Here is a 17,558-nt window from a genome sequence, read left to right as displayed (position 1 = left end):
TAAAGCTGGGTCCACAGCAAGTACTCAGAACAGGATTGCTTTCATTGGTATTATTAATTATTATTCAGGCCACATTTGACAGAAATCTAGCCAAGATTCTGCTGGCTGGCCAAGTGACCCACACTTATGAGCAAAGCTATATTCTATCAAAGCATATTTTATTTAATTTTAAGCAGACAAGCCCCCATGCCCTCTACCCTACTTACTTATATCAATGCAATGGAGATCATCATAGAACTTGTCCCCTGCCAAGCCTCCATGGATGAAGAGCTCTGTCCCCCGCTGCCACCATCACATGACCATGCCGGGGGGATGGAGGTTTTCCAAGTGTCTCTGGCTGTGACCAGGTCAGAGTGTCTAGAAAAGTAAATTCATTGACATCAGAAGAAAAAGCTAGGAAGAACATGAGAAACAGACCGAAGCTTCACTTCCCAGCAAGCAGAGATGTTCAAAGCAGAAAGTGACCTTGGCGTCGGTCACTCCAACTTGCCAACCCAGTCCAGGTCTGCCTGAACACTTCCAGGGCTGGAGAATTCACTACCTTACATGCCTGCCCCTTTCACTGGGCATTAGGAAACTATTCCTTGCTTAGACCTGGAACTGCCCCAGAGTTCAAAAGAATGAGTCTGCTTCTTCTGTGACAGGCCTTCAGAGTCTTCCTTTTCCAAGACAGTATCTTTAATTGATTTGCTGGAAGCATGGGGGGGGGGGGGGACTACTTTTAAAGTTAGCCGAGCCTGCTAGAACACAGGGTGTGGAGTTAAAACTTGCTCATTTCACTGAATAACTTTGTGGCCTTGCAGCAGTGAATTCCCTAAGCTCCAGTTTTTACAGCTGTAAAATGGGGATAAAGATACTACCTAGCTCTCAGGGTTAAAGTATGGATTAAATGAGATGTACATAAGGCATAGGCTTGGAGGAAGTACTCCGCACGTGAGAGTTTGTGTTAGAATTACTGTTTGTGGCATGCCTGACGGTTGTGCATGGAGCCCCACTATTCGAAGGAATACAATTTGAAATAATCTGAAATAGGCTTATGCACAAACATTCATCGCAGCATTGTTTGTAATAGACAACTGAAAAGAGCTTCGGTGCTTCAACGGGTGAATGGTTGTTATTGCTACAATCAAGATAGAGTACCATGTATTTGTTAAAAATGTTGAAGATTGAGGCACGTGGCTGGCTTAGTCAGTAGAGCACGCGACTCTTAATCTCAGGGTCCGTTCAAGCCCTACAGTGGGAATGGAGCCTATTTAAAACAAACAGATAAACATGTTGAAGACTTCATGGTCACAGGGGAAGTGCTTAAGAGAAAAACATAGGCTACAAATATTGCATGTAGAATTATCGCTATCTTTTTAAATTTTATTTATTTTTATTAAGTAAACTCTACCCCCAACAAGTCCCATGCTCTGCTGACTGAGCCAGCCCAGCACTCCATCTCCGCTATTTAAAAAAAAGATTGGAAACACACTGAGATGTTAATAATTTGGAAGCGATAGTATTTTACATACATGTATAGAGTATGCATATATATATACACATACATTTTTTTCCTCATTCCTTAGAGTTTCATGTCTTCAAAACCACCATTATTTAACATTTTTAAAACTGCCTTAAAAGATTTGCAAAGCCCATTCTTTCAGGAAAGAGAAAAGTCATACTGTGATGTGTTTTCATTCTTCCAATTTTATGTTGTAAGTTGGAAATTTTGCTTATCGCCTCTTCCCAAGAAAGGCTGCATCGCTCGTGAAAAACACACATGAAAACTATTTTTGGCCCATGTTATTTGTAAATTGTTATTCATAAATGCCTACTAGTTAGAGGAAGAAATGCAAATAAACGCTCCTTACACAAAAATCTGGCAAGAGGTCTCATAATTCTAAATGTTTCTATGCACTGGGTGTTATGCGCAAATAATGAATCATGGAACATTACATCAAAAACGAAGTATGGTGACTAACATAATAAAAATTATAAAAAAATAAATAAAAATCAATGTTTCTATCATTTTCACCGAGTAATTCCACTCCTCAGCATCAACTCCACATAAATGTTTGTAACACATACAAAAATTAATGTGTACGTTCACTGTAACACTGTCAGCAAAAAGTCAATCAGTAGGAAAATGCATGAATGAATAAGGAATAGCCACAGGATATGCTCTGCAAGGAAATTGGTGCTGGCTTAGAAGACATCCGTGATGTGTGATTAAACGAAGGGTTCATAACGTATTCCTGAGGTGCACCCTGTATGCCAGGCACTGTACTACGCACTGTATCACATTATCTCATTTAATCTTTCCAGCTCTTTTTAGTAGGCACTATGACTATCTCTATTCTACAGATGAGCGACCTAAGACCTAGCGAGATTAACAAGCCAAAAAGTAATACAGAAAGTATGTGTCAGATCTGGTCCTGAGTCCAGGTTAGGTGGCTGCAAAATGCTTGCTTTCAACTACTGAGATTTAGCCTCACCCCTCACCAGCAAAAGTAAGTTGTAGAACTGTATCTATAATTAGATCCCATGTATGTGTTTTCAAGTTTCTATATCATTTCAAAATTCATAGAAAATTCATAAATGTCCATTTACACGTATATGTGTGATTTATAAATGCATAGGCAAGTCTGGAAGGAGACCTCAGGAACTGCTAAGAGTGTTTCCCTCTGTTTGGGGAGTGGGAAGGAAAGCCTAAGGGGGAAACTTACACTTTTTTTGTTTTATTAATGACACGGTTTAAATATTTTAAATTGGTCATTTATACCTTTTTAAATGCACGTGTTGCTGTGGGAGGAAGATATTAGCTCAGGGACACATCGAAGACATCTAGAAGTGAGACACTCAGACAAAGTGTCATTTTCTAACCTCTGCCTCCTACATCAGGTAAGCTGTAGGCCCAGGTGACTCTGACCTGGTAAGTGGCAGCCCTAAGGGGCCCGCCAGTCCATACTTGCGTCAAACACATGCAGCTTCACATCCTGCACGGGCTGGGCGCCTCTCTCTCCGCCCCCAAAGACATACAGCTGGTTTCCAATGGCTGCAGAGGATGTGTGGAATGTTCTTGGGGATGGTGGAGGGCTGGTCACCTCTGGCACGGTCCAGGTCCTGGTTTCTGGTCCAGAGAAAGAAGGCAGGCACCTAAAATATCCAGACTGATGGACCTCTGATCTTGACTCTGAGGCTAGGCAGGGTTACCTTCCACACCCCCAACCCCAACGGGGACAGCAGAGGTCTAGGCAGGGTTCTCGTGCCAGCGAAGTCAAGGAGGGGTAGCAGGGGATCCTGAGAATTTTTCCAGATTGAGTCAAATCCCCAAGACTGAAAAGTCACACACACGATTAAGAATGAGGTCGACTTGTTTTTCGAGATCTTCCTTCAAACATCCTCTCTGAACACTCTTCTCCTTTGCGGACTACCCTGGGCCCATTCAGGGGAGCCCAGCATCTGCTAAAATTCTCCCCACTAGAGGCTAGAACTAAATGTGCCAAATTTCCCAGAATATGTGGCCATGGCCATTAAAAGAAAATAGACAAAGCAATCACAGTGTCAGTAGTAATAATAATAGCTCCTTCTAAATAGTACGTGCTAAGTAAATATTAGTTTCAGATTTTTACAGATAAGGGAATCGAAGCAGAGACAGATGAAGTCATTTGTTTAAAGTGACGTGGCTAGGGGCACCTGGCTGCCTCAGTCGGTGGAGTGTGCAACTCCTGATCTTGGGGTTGTGAATGTGAGCCCCACGTTGGATGTAGAGATGTACTTAAAAAATAAAGTCTAAAATAAAATAAAGTCACATGGCTAATAAATGGCTGAGTTGGGATTCAGATTCCATTTTGATAACACCAAGATCTACGTATTTTCCACTCTTCTGACTTGAGAATAAAAATTAACCACCTGCAAAGAAGCTTCTCTCTTTTTAGAATGGAGCACGAGTTTTATAGAAACAGATGCATTAACTGAGCACCTTCCTTGTGCAGAATCATTGTCCTTTGCATTCTGCCTGTCGTCCCCACTCAACTCCAGGAGGTGTTTGGAAAGTATCCTCATTTTGCAGATGAGAGAACTGAAGCTCAGAAAATTTAAATCCTCCCCACCCCCCACCCCCACCACTGCCAGATCACAGCACTTGTGAAAGGCAGAGCAGAGGTCTGAACTCAGATCTGTCAAGACTCCCACACTCGCGCCACCACAACACACCAGGAATTATTTCTTGCCTAGGAAATTCTGTGCCTTTTGTAAAGGTCTTCATTCAGCATACAGAGTGCTACAGGAAGCGTGTATGGGACTCAAACATGAACCTGGAGACGGAAGAAGTCTCAGCCTATATCCAAAGCAAAACGTAATCCTCTCTAGAGCTATGGATCTTGGAGAGCTTTTGGCTCTTAGGTGGAGTTAGAAGGTGCGTAGCCTCTAGGATCAGAAGATTTTCAAAACAACCACAAAGGAGTCCTAAGCCATTTGACAGACTGGCCTTAGTAACAAAATAGCTAACAATTCACATTTTTCCTATTTCTTGGGCATGGTGTCAAATTATACTTTCTAGGAGAAAGGGATCTGGTAGAAAATCAACCCCTCTGACAGAGGCTTTCCAAATTCTCTGTATTTTATTCAAATGGACGCCACCATTGAAAATCAAAAGGCCAGGGATCCAGAACTGATTTCCATCTGCCAAACCAAAGCTACATCAACCACAACAACAATTATCGAGCGTTAACTGTGTGCCAGATATTGAAAAAACTAAAATCCTTGCCAAACTTAACAAGGTAAGAACTATGACTATCCCAACATGACAGAATGCTTGCAAACAAGCATCTTACTCAGAGAGCACTGGGCAAGAGTTGACTGTCATATGAAAAATGTCCAGGTTGCCAATCGTTAACAAAATGCATATTTAAATAATTAGATACAAGTTTTTTAGCCTATCAAATTAGCAGTGTTTAAAAATGATAAATTCAGGGGCGCCTGGGTGGCTCAGTCGTTAAGCATCTGCCTTCAGCTCAGGGCGTGATCCCAGAGTCCTGGCATCGAGCCCCGCATCAGGCTCCTCCGCTGGGAGCCTGCTTCTTCCTCTCCCACTCCCCCTGCTTGTGTTCCCTCTCTCGCTGGCTGTCTCTCTCTGTCAAATAAATAAATAAAATCTTTAAAAATAAAAGATAAATTCAGGGGTGCCTGGCTGGCTCAGTTGGTGGAACATGCGATTTTTTTTTTTTAAAGATTTTATTTATTTATTCCACAGAAATAGAGACAGCCAGCAAGAGAGGGAACACAAGCAGGGGGAGTGGGAGAGGAAGAAGCAGGCTCACAGCAGAAGAGCCTGATGTGGGGCTCGATCCCATAACGCCGGGATCACGCCCTGAGCCAAAGGCAGACGCTTAACCGCTGTGCCACCCAGGCGTCCCGGAACATGCGATTTTCAACCTCAGGGTTGTGAGTTCAAGCCCCAATAAAAAATAAATAAATAAAATCTTATAAAAAAAGAAAAGATAAATTCAGTGCCAGTCAGGAGTGAAAATACACTATTAAATACAGAGAGAGGAGCAATTGGAAAACTCTGGAGAACAACTGGGTAGCATGTATCAAAAGCCTTAAAGTTCATAGTGTTTTACTTGGTCTTTTTAATTCTGGGCATGAATTCTTTTTTTTTTTTTTTTTTTTAAAGATTTTTTATTTATTTATTTGACAGAGATAGAGACAGCCAGCGAGAGAGGGAACACAAGCAGGGGGAGCAGGAGAGGAAGAAGCAGGCTCATAGCGGAGGAGCCTGACGTGGGGCTTGATCCCATAACGCCGGGACCACGCCCTGACCCAAAGGCAGGCGCTTAACCGCTGTGCCACCCAGGCGCCCCTGGGCATGAATTCTAAGCAAATAATTGTCAATGACTTCTGAACAAAGCTGTTCACTCTTTGTGATTTATAATGGCAAAAATCTGAAAACAAACTAAATTATGGTACTATCACAAAAATGGAGTATCATGCAGCCATTAAAAGTGATGTTAAAGCAAAGTTAATAGGAAACCATTTCTGTAGTAATTATGAAATTAAAAGGAAAAAGGCACAATAGTGTAGGGGTGAAACAGCATGAACTCAGGCTTACAAAAATACAGAGAAATAAAAGAAAGGAAGTACACAGAGAGGTTATCAGTAGCCTGAATGTCACAGGATTGTGGATGTCTTTTGTCCACTTTATGCTTTTCAAGTATTTTACAATGAATTATATTTACAAAGAGAAAACAACAAAAAATTTTTAACTTCAATTTTTAACAAAAAGACAAGTGCACCTCCCATGGGTGGTTCAGGAACATCCTCTCAGAAGAGATGTTCCTAAACTGCTTCATCTCTGATAAAACTGCCAGCGACACTGGGCAGGAACTTTGCACTGTTTGGCTAAAAGAAACGTAACAGGAGAATCTAGGTCAGGGTTCTTAACTTCGGCACTACTGGCATTTGAGACTAGATAATGCGCTGTTATGGGGGGGCTGTCCTGTGTATTACAGGACGGACAGCAGCATCTCTGGCCTCTGCCCACTACATGCCAGTAGCAACCCCCCACAACCCAAGCTCGATCGCCAAAAATGTGTCCAGATGTCCTCTGGGGGACACAATCGCCCCCATGTGAGACCCCCTGACCTAGGTGACAGGTTCTAGGCTGGCTTAGTCACTGACTCAGTCGTTGGAGTGTGCCTGGACCTGGGTCACCCACTTGGCATAGCTGTTCTCTGAAGTTTCTTCCAGCTTTGGCTTTTAAGAAGTTGATAATTGTACATGTTATGAGGTGGGGGGTGGGGGTTGGAGGATGTTAATTCTGTTATTTTCAGATTCTGCTAGAAGTTAAAATTCCTATTTTCAGGCGCCTGGGTGGCTCAGTCAGTTAAGGGTCTGCCTTCGGCTCAGGTCATAGTCTCAGGGTCCTGGGATGAGCCCCGCATCGGGCTCCCTGCTCAGCGGGGAGCCTTCTTCTCCCTCTCTCTCTCTAGCCCTCTCCCCCGCTCATGTTCTCTCACTTTCTCTCTCAAATAAATAAATAAACTCTTTAAAAAATCATAAAAAATAAAAATTCCTATTTTCTTTTTTTTTTTTTAAAGAGTTTATTTATTTATTCGACAGAGATAGACAGCCAGCGAGGGAACACAAGCAGGGGGAGTGGGAGAGGAAGAAGCAGGCTCATAGCGGAGGAGCCTGATGTGGGGCTCGATCCCATAACGCCGGGATCACGCCCTGAGCCCTGAGCTGAAGGCAGACGCTTAACCGCTGTGCCACCTAGGCGCCCCCAAAATTCCTATTTTCTATGAGGTCAGCAAAGTTAAATGAATTATTCAGGACAGTCCAAATGAGTTCTGCTCCGGGAGATGGAACCGGATTTCTTTATTTAGAAAGAAAGATGATTTAAAAATAACCTTTGGCTACTTACCAGGATTCAGTACTTGTAGGCAATTTCGATTTCCTGACTGGTCAGCACCTCCAAACACCCAGATGGTATGAGGTGCACAAGAGGGAACGAAGCTGGCATGCTCGTAACGGGGCAAGAGGCCCTCGGTGGCGGCCAAATCCCATCGGTGAGTTCCTAGAAGACACTTCACTCAGCCCCTGCACTGGAGCTGCCAACTGCTTCTATCGGTTGACAGACTTGGGGGAGGGCAGTGAGGAGAAAAGGGTCGAAAGCGTAAGCGAACAACTATCAGGTCACTTGCAGGGAATATGGTCAAATTCTAAAGTTCTATTATAGACCTTCAGGGACTGTCTGCCTAGTCCAGAAACCCTCCTCTAGGGAAACTCCCCCCGCTCTCCCAACCACAGGGGTAGAGATCCCAAAAACCTGTTTGTACTACAACACCTTGACTTTCTGGCTTCAGCTGATCGGGTCAAAGGTAGTCACTTGACCCAAAACGGATCAATCAGATCCTCTCTCTGGAGAAGCCGGAATTCAAACAGATTTCTGGATTCTTCTATCATGTGTGGAGAAGCAGCTGAAGTCAAAGTACGGAGAAGAGAAAAAAGAAACATCTACATAAAGAAGTGGATCTCCCCAGAGAGAGTGAGGGAGAGAGTAGATGGATTTTGATGGCTTTCCAATTCCTGCTTCTGCTCTCTCCTGAGGCTAGGCTGTATTTCCTATGTTCGGATTCTTCCCTTTTTATTTATTTGTATTTTTTTGCCAGTTTAAGAGAGTCTCTGTTACCTGCAACTAAACGATTTCTGGCTAAAACAGGTTTACAACCGCCAAGGGGAGTAAGTTATCATCCCCATTTTCAGGACACTGAAGCCCGGGGTGGGGGTGGGGGAGTTACACGGGTTAGCCAGGGTCACAAAGCTAGTACTAGGTCCCACCAAAGATGTACGTGAACCAGACAGTGAGTTTCTTGAGGGCTGGAAGAGATTTCACTTGCCTCTGATTTCCTAGCACTGGGTGTAGAAATTCAAATGCCTACGTAGGAGGGAACGTGGCAAATTGGGGGATGAGAACCCCACTGAGAGGCGGCATCTCGACTGTTGCCATGTAGACATGCAGGCCTGCTGATGTCAGATCTCCCAAAATTATCAGGAGAAGCCAAACCATTTCCGTCTTTATATGTAGACCCTTACACATTTGGTTGGCGAACAACTTAGATTAAAGCGGTAACGGCAAAGTAGCATGGACCTAACAAAACGTGTATGTGGGCCACTGGTTTTCTTCTGCTCATTGTGTATAGTACAGAGTGGTCGCCATTCATTCCTTCTTCATTCATTCATTCATTCATTCATCCATCCATCTACCCAAATACTTAAAAAGCACCTACTCTGTGGGCGCCTGGGTGCCTTAGTCGTTTAAGCAACCAACTCTTGATTTCGGCTCAGGTCATGATCTCAGAGACAGATCAGGCCCTCCATGGGGCTCTGTGTTCAGAGCATGGAGCCTGCTTAAAGAATCTCTCTCCCTCTCTCTCCCTCTCTCTCTGCCCCTCTACCCTCCTTGTTGGTGCGCTCACTTGCGCTAAAAAAAAGTTAATTAATTAATTAATTAAAAAGCACCTACTCTGTACCAGGCACTATGGTAGTGGCTGGGGATATAATGATGAATAATGTAACTATGTTCCTTGTTTCCAAGGAGTTTATACTCTTGTGGGGAAGACAGACAAGAAACAATCACATGTGATAAGAGCTGTGAAGGGGGATAAGAATGGGAAAGTACAGAATACTATGGAAATATAGAGGGCGGGTTGTGACATTGTGATTTATATTAAGAAATAGATATGTGATCTTTGTCCGTTCCAGGCACAGAGCTTTTAAAACCCTTGGAATTTCCCAAATTATAAGTTTGAAAAGGTGTCTTATGTAACAAGCCCCTGTCAACCACACCTGGGTTTATGTTTATGAGGTGACTTCTGGAAAGCCCTAAGGATGGGGCCTGGCTGCCAGGGGAACCAGCCATATGATTTAGAAGTTTGGGACTTTCAGCCCCAGCCTCCCACCCCTACCTCTGGGAAAGGTAGAGGGGTAGAGGTTGAATCAATCACCAAAGGCCATTAATTTAATCAATCATGCCTGTGTAAAGAAGCCTCCAGAAAAACCCAGAAGAAGGGGTTTAGAGAGCATCCAGGTGGGTAAACACATGGAGGTGCTGGGAGGACGGTGCACCCATAGAAGGTATAGAAGTTCTGTGCCCTTCCCCCATACCTCGCCCTATGCGTCTCTTCCCTCTGGCTGTTCCTGAATTATATCTTTTTAAAATAAACCAGCGAGCTAGTAAGTAAACTATTTTCCCCAGTGAGCCACTCTAGCAAGTTAATGGAACCCGAGGAGGGGATCATGGGAATCTCTGATTTATAGCTGGTAGGTCAGAAGCACAGGCAGCAAACTGAACTTGCGGGTAGTGTCTGGAGTGGGGAAGGGGTGGGAGAGTCGTATGGGATCGGATGCTAAATCCAGGTGGATCTTGTCATAACTGAATTGAGCTGTAGGACACTCAGAATTGCTTGCTGTGGGGAAATATCCCCAGACATTTGGGGACCAGAAATGAAATATTGAGACTAGTGTGGAGAGGAGAGGTACGAGCAGAGAAGGAAAACAGAATGGTTCTCCTTTCCAGTGGTGGTGCCTAAACCAGTCCAGAAGTATCAGGGAAAGCTTCCTGATGGGAGTGACGGTTAATCTGAGATCTGAAAGATGAACAGTAGCCAGGTGATAAGGAAAGGGAAGAGCCTTCCAAGCAGAGAGAACAGTATGTGCAAAGGCTGGGAGACCAGAGATTCAGACATGTCCAAGGGACTGAAGGATACTCAGTGTAGCAAATGCGGGCTTGGGAGAGCCAAGAAATGAGTTGGGAATGGCTTGAAAGGTGGGAGTGACATGGTCAGATTTGTATTTTAGAAAATACTCTCTGGCTAGGTATAGAAAATACACTGTACATGGGTAAACTTGGAAGCAGAGAGACCACAGGAAGACAACAGGAAGGGAGACAACAGGAAGACAACAGGAAGAGGCTATTGGACTGTCTAGGGGAGAAGTAATAATGCTTGGACTGCAGTAGTAGTAGGGGAAATGGACAGACATGGAAGAGGATAGAGAAACTTAGGACTTGGTGACTAATTAGATACGTGGATGGAAAAGGAGGTGGGGCCATCGATGTCTCCCGGAGGAATATCTGATGAAGGAATGGTTGGATGTCCAGGGCTCTAAACAGACTCTGTGACCCCCACCCCCCCAAAAAGAAGGTATTGGTTGGGTGCATGTGTTCCAGAGGTCTGCTGAGAGCTTAGGGACTTCTCAGTGATGTTCATTTTCTTGGGAGGAGAACCCTGCTATCTGGTCTGAACTGGTGTTCTTACAAATACTCTGGTCATGGCCAATAGCACAAGCTCTGCTCTCTGGCCACAGGGCACCCGCCCCGCAGCTGCTGGTCTTACCCAGATCCATGGTGTGCACATCCGAGAAGCTCCTGTTTGGATCTGCTCCCCCAACAATGAAGACCTTCCCTCTCTTGGCATCACCGACTGGGGGTAAATATGAACAGCTGTGGCCAACCCGAGCACAGGGGCTGTCTCCAGGGGGGGTCAAGGTGTACCTGCCAAAGGGAGGATGGATTCAGGAGACCCACGCAGCGGTGTGTTTTTTCCACTCCTCGTGAAATACCCCCAGAATGAGGGCTCTTACAAACACACACACACACACACTTTAAGTTGTATCCAGCAAAGCACTATTTCCCTGATTCATCATAGTACCTTCCATTTGCACATAACCTTTGCCTTTTCAGTTTTGTCACTACTTTCGTCTCATGTTAACCTAATGGGGATACACTGGACTAGTAATTGTCCCCATTGGGTAGACAGGGAAACTGACACCCAGAAAAGTTCCGTGGTGTGTCCTGGCACGAGATGGGAGTCATGAGCATGGTTGAATTCAGGCAGACCAGGTTCAAGCCCCCAGTCAGCTGCTTTCGAGATGTGTGACCTTCGGAAGTCATTTAACCTTTCTAAACCTTCCTTAGTTTCCTCGTTTGTAAACTGAGGATGGCAGTAGTTCTTACCTGGGAAGGGTAAGACGAGGTCTTGTAACAGTGCAGGGAAGGCCTCAGTAAATGGTGGCTGGAACTTCAGGTGCACTCACATAGGAACCTACAGCCCTAACGCTCTTGCCACTAGCCCGCGATGCATTGTCAAGTAACATTCTCCAGAATGTACTGATTTTAAGAGCTTTCCCAGATTATTCATAAAGCTTGACCTGATGAAAGCCAGAGCTAGGACTCTGAAAAAATCAAATACAGGATCCATCCATACCATTCTCTAAAGGCATTCTGAACGCTGACTATAAAAACATACTTCAAACTTCCTGGTTGGAAAATAAAATTCTGTAGCTGTTTTTCAGGCCCTGTCTCGTTAGACCTCTCTGGCATTTGGTAGTCCTGACTCTTCCCTCCTCCTCGTAACTTTCTCCTTACCTGCTTCCCCACATCCCTTCCTTTTGGTTCTTTACCCATCTTTCTGGCTGCTCTTTTCCATTTTCTTGCTCTCACTCCTCTCCCACCAGCTGTCTCCTCAGCATTAGTACCCCTGGATTCTCTTCCCTTCTCAGTCCACGCTCGCTCACCCTAGCAAGTTCACCTGCACTGATGGTCTCAGCTACCACCCACCTATGTATCCATCAGTGATTTCCAAGTCTCTATTTCTTTTCCAGATCTCTCTTCTGATAACCAGATTCACATATCCTATTATCACCTGAATGATTACTAACAATGTACCATGCCTGCTGCTAACTTCGTTATAATCCTGGGTTTCCCTTAATCTGCACAAAACCCCTTCTTTTTACCACCGACGGCCCAAGACTTAGAAAGGTTAAACAACTTACCCAAGAGCACACAGCTACCCAGACACATGGTGAATAAGACAAAAAGTTCCTGCCTCCAGAGCCCTTACAGACTAGTTGGGAAGAGAAACATTAAACGGATAATTTCACAAATATCCATTTTATTTTAATTTTTCTGTAAAGGAGTACAAGGGATATATTGTATGACAACATATCCTAAGGGGACCTTACCCTATATAAGGAGAGGTGGGAGAAGGAGGTGGTCAGAGAAGGCTTCCTGAAGAAGCACCATTTGAACTGAGCTCTGAAATATGAGTAGAAGTTAGCTGGGCAAAGGGAGGGATGAAACATGAGGGAAAGAGTGACCCAAGAAGAGACCAGCACACACAGTACCAGAGTTTGCAGTGCAAGGCATGTTAAAGAACAGAAAGAGAACAAAGGATGAGTTAGGGTACTTGAGGTTGGAAAGACAGGCAGGGACAGATCATGCAAGGTCCAGCGGGCCATTTTAAGGACTCTGGTTTTTATCTTTTTTTTTTTTTTTAAGATTTTTATTTATTTATCTGACAGAGATAGAGACAGCCAGCGAGAGAGCGAACACAAGCAGGGGGAGTGGGAGAGGAAGAAGCAGGCTCATAGCGGAGGAGCCTGATGTGGTGCTCGATCCCATAATGCCGGGATCATGCCCTGAGCCGAAGGCAGATGCTTAACCTCTGTGCCACCCAGGCGCCCCTCTGGTTTTTATCTTAAGATCAAAGCAGCACAAGGGGCGCCTGGGTGGCTCAGTCGGTTAAGCATCTGCCTTCCGCTCCGGTCATGATCTCAGGGTCCTGGGGTCGAGCCCTGTGTTAGGCTCCCTGCTCAGCAGGGAGTCTGCTTCTCCTTCTCCCTCTCTCCCTCCCCCCCTGCTGGTGTGCTCACACTCTCTCTCTCTCAAATGAATAAATAAAATCTTTATAAAAAAGAGAGAGAGATCAGAGAGGCACAAAAGGGTTTTAAACCAGGGAATGCCAGGATCAGATTTATGCTGGCTGGAGAGCAAGAGTGGATGCAGGGAAGCCAAACTGGAAGACCTTCCTCCAAGGTCCTACATAAGCATTGCCTCCTCCCTACAGTCTTCTGTGAGCCCTGCTTCAGTACTGACCACATTTCCTCACCATCACCTGCTCAGTGCAGCCCCTACGACACCTGCCGAGACTATTCACCTTTGCTCCTTCAGCACCCACACAGCAGCTGCCCCTGTCAGGCCAGTGTTAGCTGAATAAAGGGTTGGTTGAGCCAGTAGCCAAGAAACAGTAAGGCCGGTTTAAACCACATCCCCTTCCCTGAAAATCTTAAAAGTGAGTCACAGCTTGAGGGACGACACAGTGTTGGAGCTGCGGATGCCAGATGGTCTGTGCCTTACTCTTCCTAGTAAATGGATTTTAACAAAATCAACATCTGCTCTGTGATAATTATTGCCCCACGATCTTTCCTCGGAAGACCTTTCCAGACAGTTTGAGTCTAATTACCAGCAACTACAGACAGTTTCATCTCTACCCTTTTTTATAGATGATCAATCATGTTAGTAAACTGCTTAAAATGAAACAAAAACTCATGTTTTCCTCTGTCTGAATCCTTCCTTACAGACCATGTTGCTTTCCTGGGCTTGTCTCCAGGCTCCAAGACAGGCAGCAGCTTCATGGTGTCCTATGCATAAGAAAGAAAGGCACTTTTTAGACATTTATGATTATCTTTCACCTAAAACACAGAACAGATCTGGTCACTTTCTTCCTTAAAAACTTTCCTTTTGATGTGCCACTTTCTAGGGCCTGATTAATTTGAACAAGCATTACCAACACTTTGATAGAAACTTATATTTGGGAGGCGAATATAACACAACTTTATTAACACAATTATAGAAGTTTTTGGCTAAAGTTGTCTGTGTGTCTGTGATTTTTAATTAAAAACATTTTCGGGGGGTGCGTCGGGGGCTCAGTCAGTTAAACATCTGCCTTCAGCTCAGGTCATGATCCCAGGGTCCTGGGATCGAGCAAGCCTCGATTTGGGCTCTCTCCTTGGCAGGGAGCCTGCTTCTCCCTTCTCCCTCTGCCTGCTGCTCCCCCTACTTGTGTTTTCTCTCTCTCTATCAAATAAATAAATAAAATCTTAAATTTTTTTCAGGGGTCATAAAATGTTCACGCTCATCAAAAGATAAAATGTTTTATGTTTTATTTATTTTTTTAAGGTTTATTTCTTTCTTTTTCTTTTTCTTTTTTTTTTAAGATTTTTTATTTATTTATTTGACAGAGAGAGAGACAGCCAGCAAGAGAGGCAACACAAGCAGGGGGAGTGGGACAGGAAGAAGCAGGCTCCTGGAGGAGGAGCCCGATGCAGGGCTTGATCCCAGCACCCTGGGATCACGTCCTGAGCCGAAGGCAGACGCTTAACGACTGAGCCACCCAGGTGCCCCTAAGGTTTATTTCTTTTAGTAATCTCTACACTAAACACAGGGCTCAAACTCACAATCCAGAGATCAAGAGTCACCTTCTTCCAACCGAGCCAGCCAGGCACTCCAAAAGATAAAATATTTTATTTAATTTATTTTTTAAAGATTTATTTGCTTGAGGGGGAGGCAGATGGAGGGGGAGAAAGAGTCCCAAGCCAGCTCAGTGTGGAGCCTGATTGGGGGGGGGGCTGGATCCCACCACTCCAGAAATCACCACCCCAGCTGGAAACCAAGCTTATTAACAGACAGTGCCACCCAGGCATCCCAAACATAAAATATTTTAAAAGGCTGAGAAATACTGAACTCTGGGATAAACCCTGGCCTCAGCATGGCATTGAAAGCCTGGACTCAACCTTCTTCTCAGGAACGCAGCTCCACAGTGTCTTGCTATGGTGAGCTATTCTTGCTATATTTGTTGTTTCTATCACGGCAGGCCCTTTCATATCTTGGATCTTTCGCTACCCCTACCTGAAATGTCCCCTTCCCCTCTAGGCAACTAGGAAACTCCCAGTCAACCTCCAAAGCCCAGTTCAAACGTCCCCCCCTTCTCAGTATAACCTTCCCTGATTTGTTGCTTTCTATTTACATGCTCGAGTTACTTCCTTCTCCCTCTGAAGGTTATCTAGCAAGCCACCATCATTGCAGGGATCACCCTGAATGTGATTATCTATTTAAAGGTCTCTAGACTAAATTCCAACGGAGCTGGGCCTCTCAGATTCTTTCAGAGAACATACCAATGGGCTCGGCTTAGAGTAAAACTGAGGAATGAGTGAATGAAGAAAATGGATGAGATTCTTGGTAGATAAATTGAGAAATCCAACCTCTGGCCTAAGTCCCCGGCCGCTGTACCCAAAGCCCAGTGGGGTAAACTTCGCACGGGCGGGGACTTCCTACAGCTACCCCTGGCAGTCCCATCCCCCAGTCGCATCCCCGCGTGGCAGCGATAGAAGACAGGAATCAGGGTCGGGAGAGCACAGGCTGGTTCCTTTGCGTCAGTGTGGCGGGGCCCGAGTCCAAGCACGCCCTCCCCAGGGGTCTCCACCCGGCCCGGGCCCACTACCCTAAAGGATGAGACCGCCCCCGCCCAGGATAGCGTGAGACCCACCACCCGAGAACCCCAGACCCGGACCGCATTACCTGCCGCAGCTTAGGACGGTCCCGGGCTGTGGCTCCGCCCCCAATATGGGCGGGGTCCGGGCATTCGCCCCGCCCCCAGACCCGGAACTGCGCGGCGGCCAACTGCTCTCCAGGTCTCGGGTCCCAGGACTCGGCCTCCAGGGCGCGCCCGAGGAACGCGACCGGGGGAGCTCCTCCCCTCCCGGAGCGTTGGCCTGGCGGTGTGTGTCTCGGAAACGAAGCGGGGCGGCGGTCCCTGGGGCTGTTCCTCCCCGGCGGAGTAAATAAGCCAGGACTACTTGGAAACGATTGACAAGCGAAATGCCGGGGGTTGGGCGCCCACTTGGACGACCCACATTCCTTCGGCAGCAGGGCTAGGGTATTCTCAGTTCCAGCGGCTGTTGGAAATGTTTTTTGAGAAAGGGAGAGTTGAAGATGCTTTCCTAGGTGTGAAATCTCCCTGCGCGATCCTTAGGCCACTTCAACCTTTGGCGCCGTACACAGCTGACTCATTCCATAATTAGCGTTTGTAACTATGGCAGGCACTATGCTGAACCAAATGTGGCCCCTGGCCTCCTGGACTGTACAGTCTAACTTAAAGAGAGAGAGAGAAGGAAGATTAAACAGAAAAATAACTAGGTACATTTGCAAAAAGTGCAAGGAATAAAAGGTTCATCAATGAGAGTATTCTTGGGGAAGTTACTTTTCTCTGGGCCTCAGTGTCACCCATCTGTAAAATGGAGCTAATAAGATTTTGGTCACAAGGTTATGGTGGGGAATACACGAGCTAATGAATAAAAAGTGCTCAGTGCCCAGTAGCTGGCACAGGATTGGTCTTCTGTAGAGTGTAATGCTATTCCTAGCTATAAATGAGTTTAGACAGACACCAGTCCTGACTGCTCATTTACCTTACGTCTGGTCTCCATAACCATAGGTTCCCTGCAGCTTTCCCAAAAGTGGAGAGGTGGCTCACCTTTGTCTATGTTCCAGTGAACCCCACAATCATTTAGGAAGACTGAAGCCAGTTATTGTGTCCTAGGAAATAGAAGAAAAAGCTAAGGAAGGAGACCACAGGAGCCCCTCAAGTATAGAGCCATGGTACTCCAGTAGGAACCAGACAGACATGCTTGGGTTCAAATCCAGGCTCCAGCACTAACCATGTAACTCTGACATTTGGCAAGTCCATTAACTTCTCTGACCCGCAGTTTCCTCATCTCTAGAATGGAGATAGTAATACCTTGAATACCAATTCTTGAAATTATAACAGGAATTTATTGACAAAGTGGAATTTGAGTCCTGCAGCTCTCCTCACTGGTCAAATATCCTTTTTCAAACACCTGGAGTCTTTGTGAGTTCCTACATTCATGGAAAAATCTCCATTGCTGTGTGCCACAGAGGATTTTAGGAGTATTCAGTAATTCTGGGGGCACCTGGGTGGCTCAGTTGGTTAAGCGTCTGCCTTCAGCTCAGGTCATGATCCCAGGGTCCTGAGATCAAGCACTGTGGTGGGCTCTCAGCTCAGCAGGGAGCCTGCTTCTCCTTCTCCCTGCTCACGTTCTCTCTTGCTATCCCTGTTTCTTCTCTCTCAAATAAATAAAATCTTTAAAAAAAGGGGGGGGAGTATTCAGTAATTCTGCTCTCCTTTAGGAAAGAAAACTAAGACTAGTTTGGCTCTGCC

The 17,558-nt window shown here is 45.5% G+C and overlaps 1 protein-coding gene across 1 annotated transcript; it reads right to left on the bottom strand.

The window, feature by feature from the left end:
- Positions 1-20: 20 nt before the first annotated feature.
- RABEPK (Rab9 effector protein with kelch motifs) lies at positions 21-15,972 on the bottom strand. Its single transcript, XM_057313759.1, is given in 7 exon segments — positions 21-279; positions 281-357; positions 2,951-3,112; positions 7,409-7,561; positions 10,881-11,038; positions 13,907-13,965; positions 15,902-15,972. Coding segments are annotated over 6 exon segments (684 nt in total). The 5' UTR covers positions 13,960-13,965; positions 15,902-15,972; the 3' UTR covers positions 21-198.
- Between the last annotated feature and the right edge of the window lie 1,586 nt (positions 15,973-17,558).

Source organism: Ursus arctos, unplaced genomic scaffold (genome assembly GCF_023065955.2).
Source record: "Ursus arctos isolate Adak ecotype North America unplaced genomic scaffold, UrsArc2.0 scaffold_18, whole genome shotgun sequence".
NCBI classification, from domain to species: domain Eukaryota; kingdom Metazoa; phylum Chordata; class Mammalia; order Carnivora; family Ursidae; genus Ursus; species Ursus arctos.
Note: the sequence above shows the minus strand (reverse complement) of the source record. Positions and strands in the feature narration are given on the sequence as shown.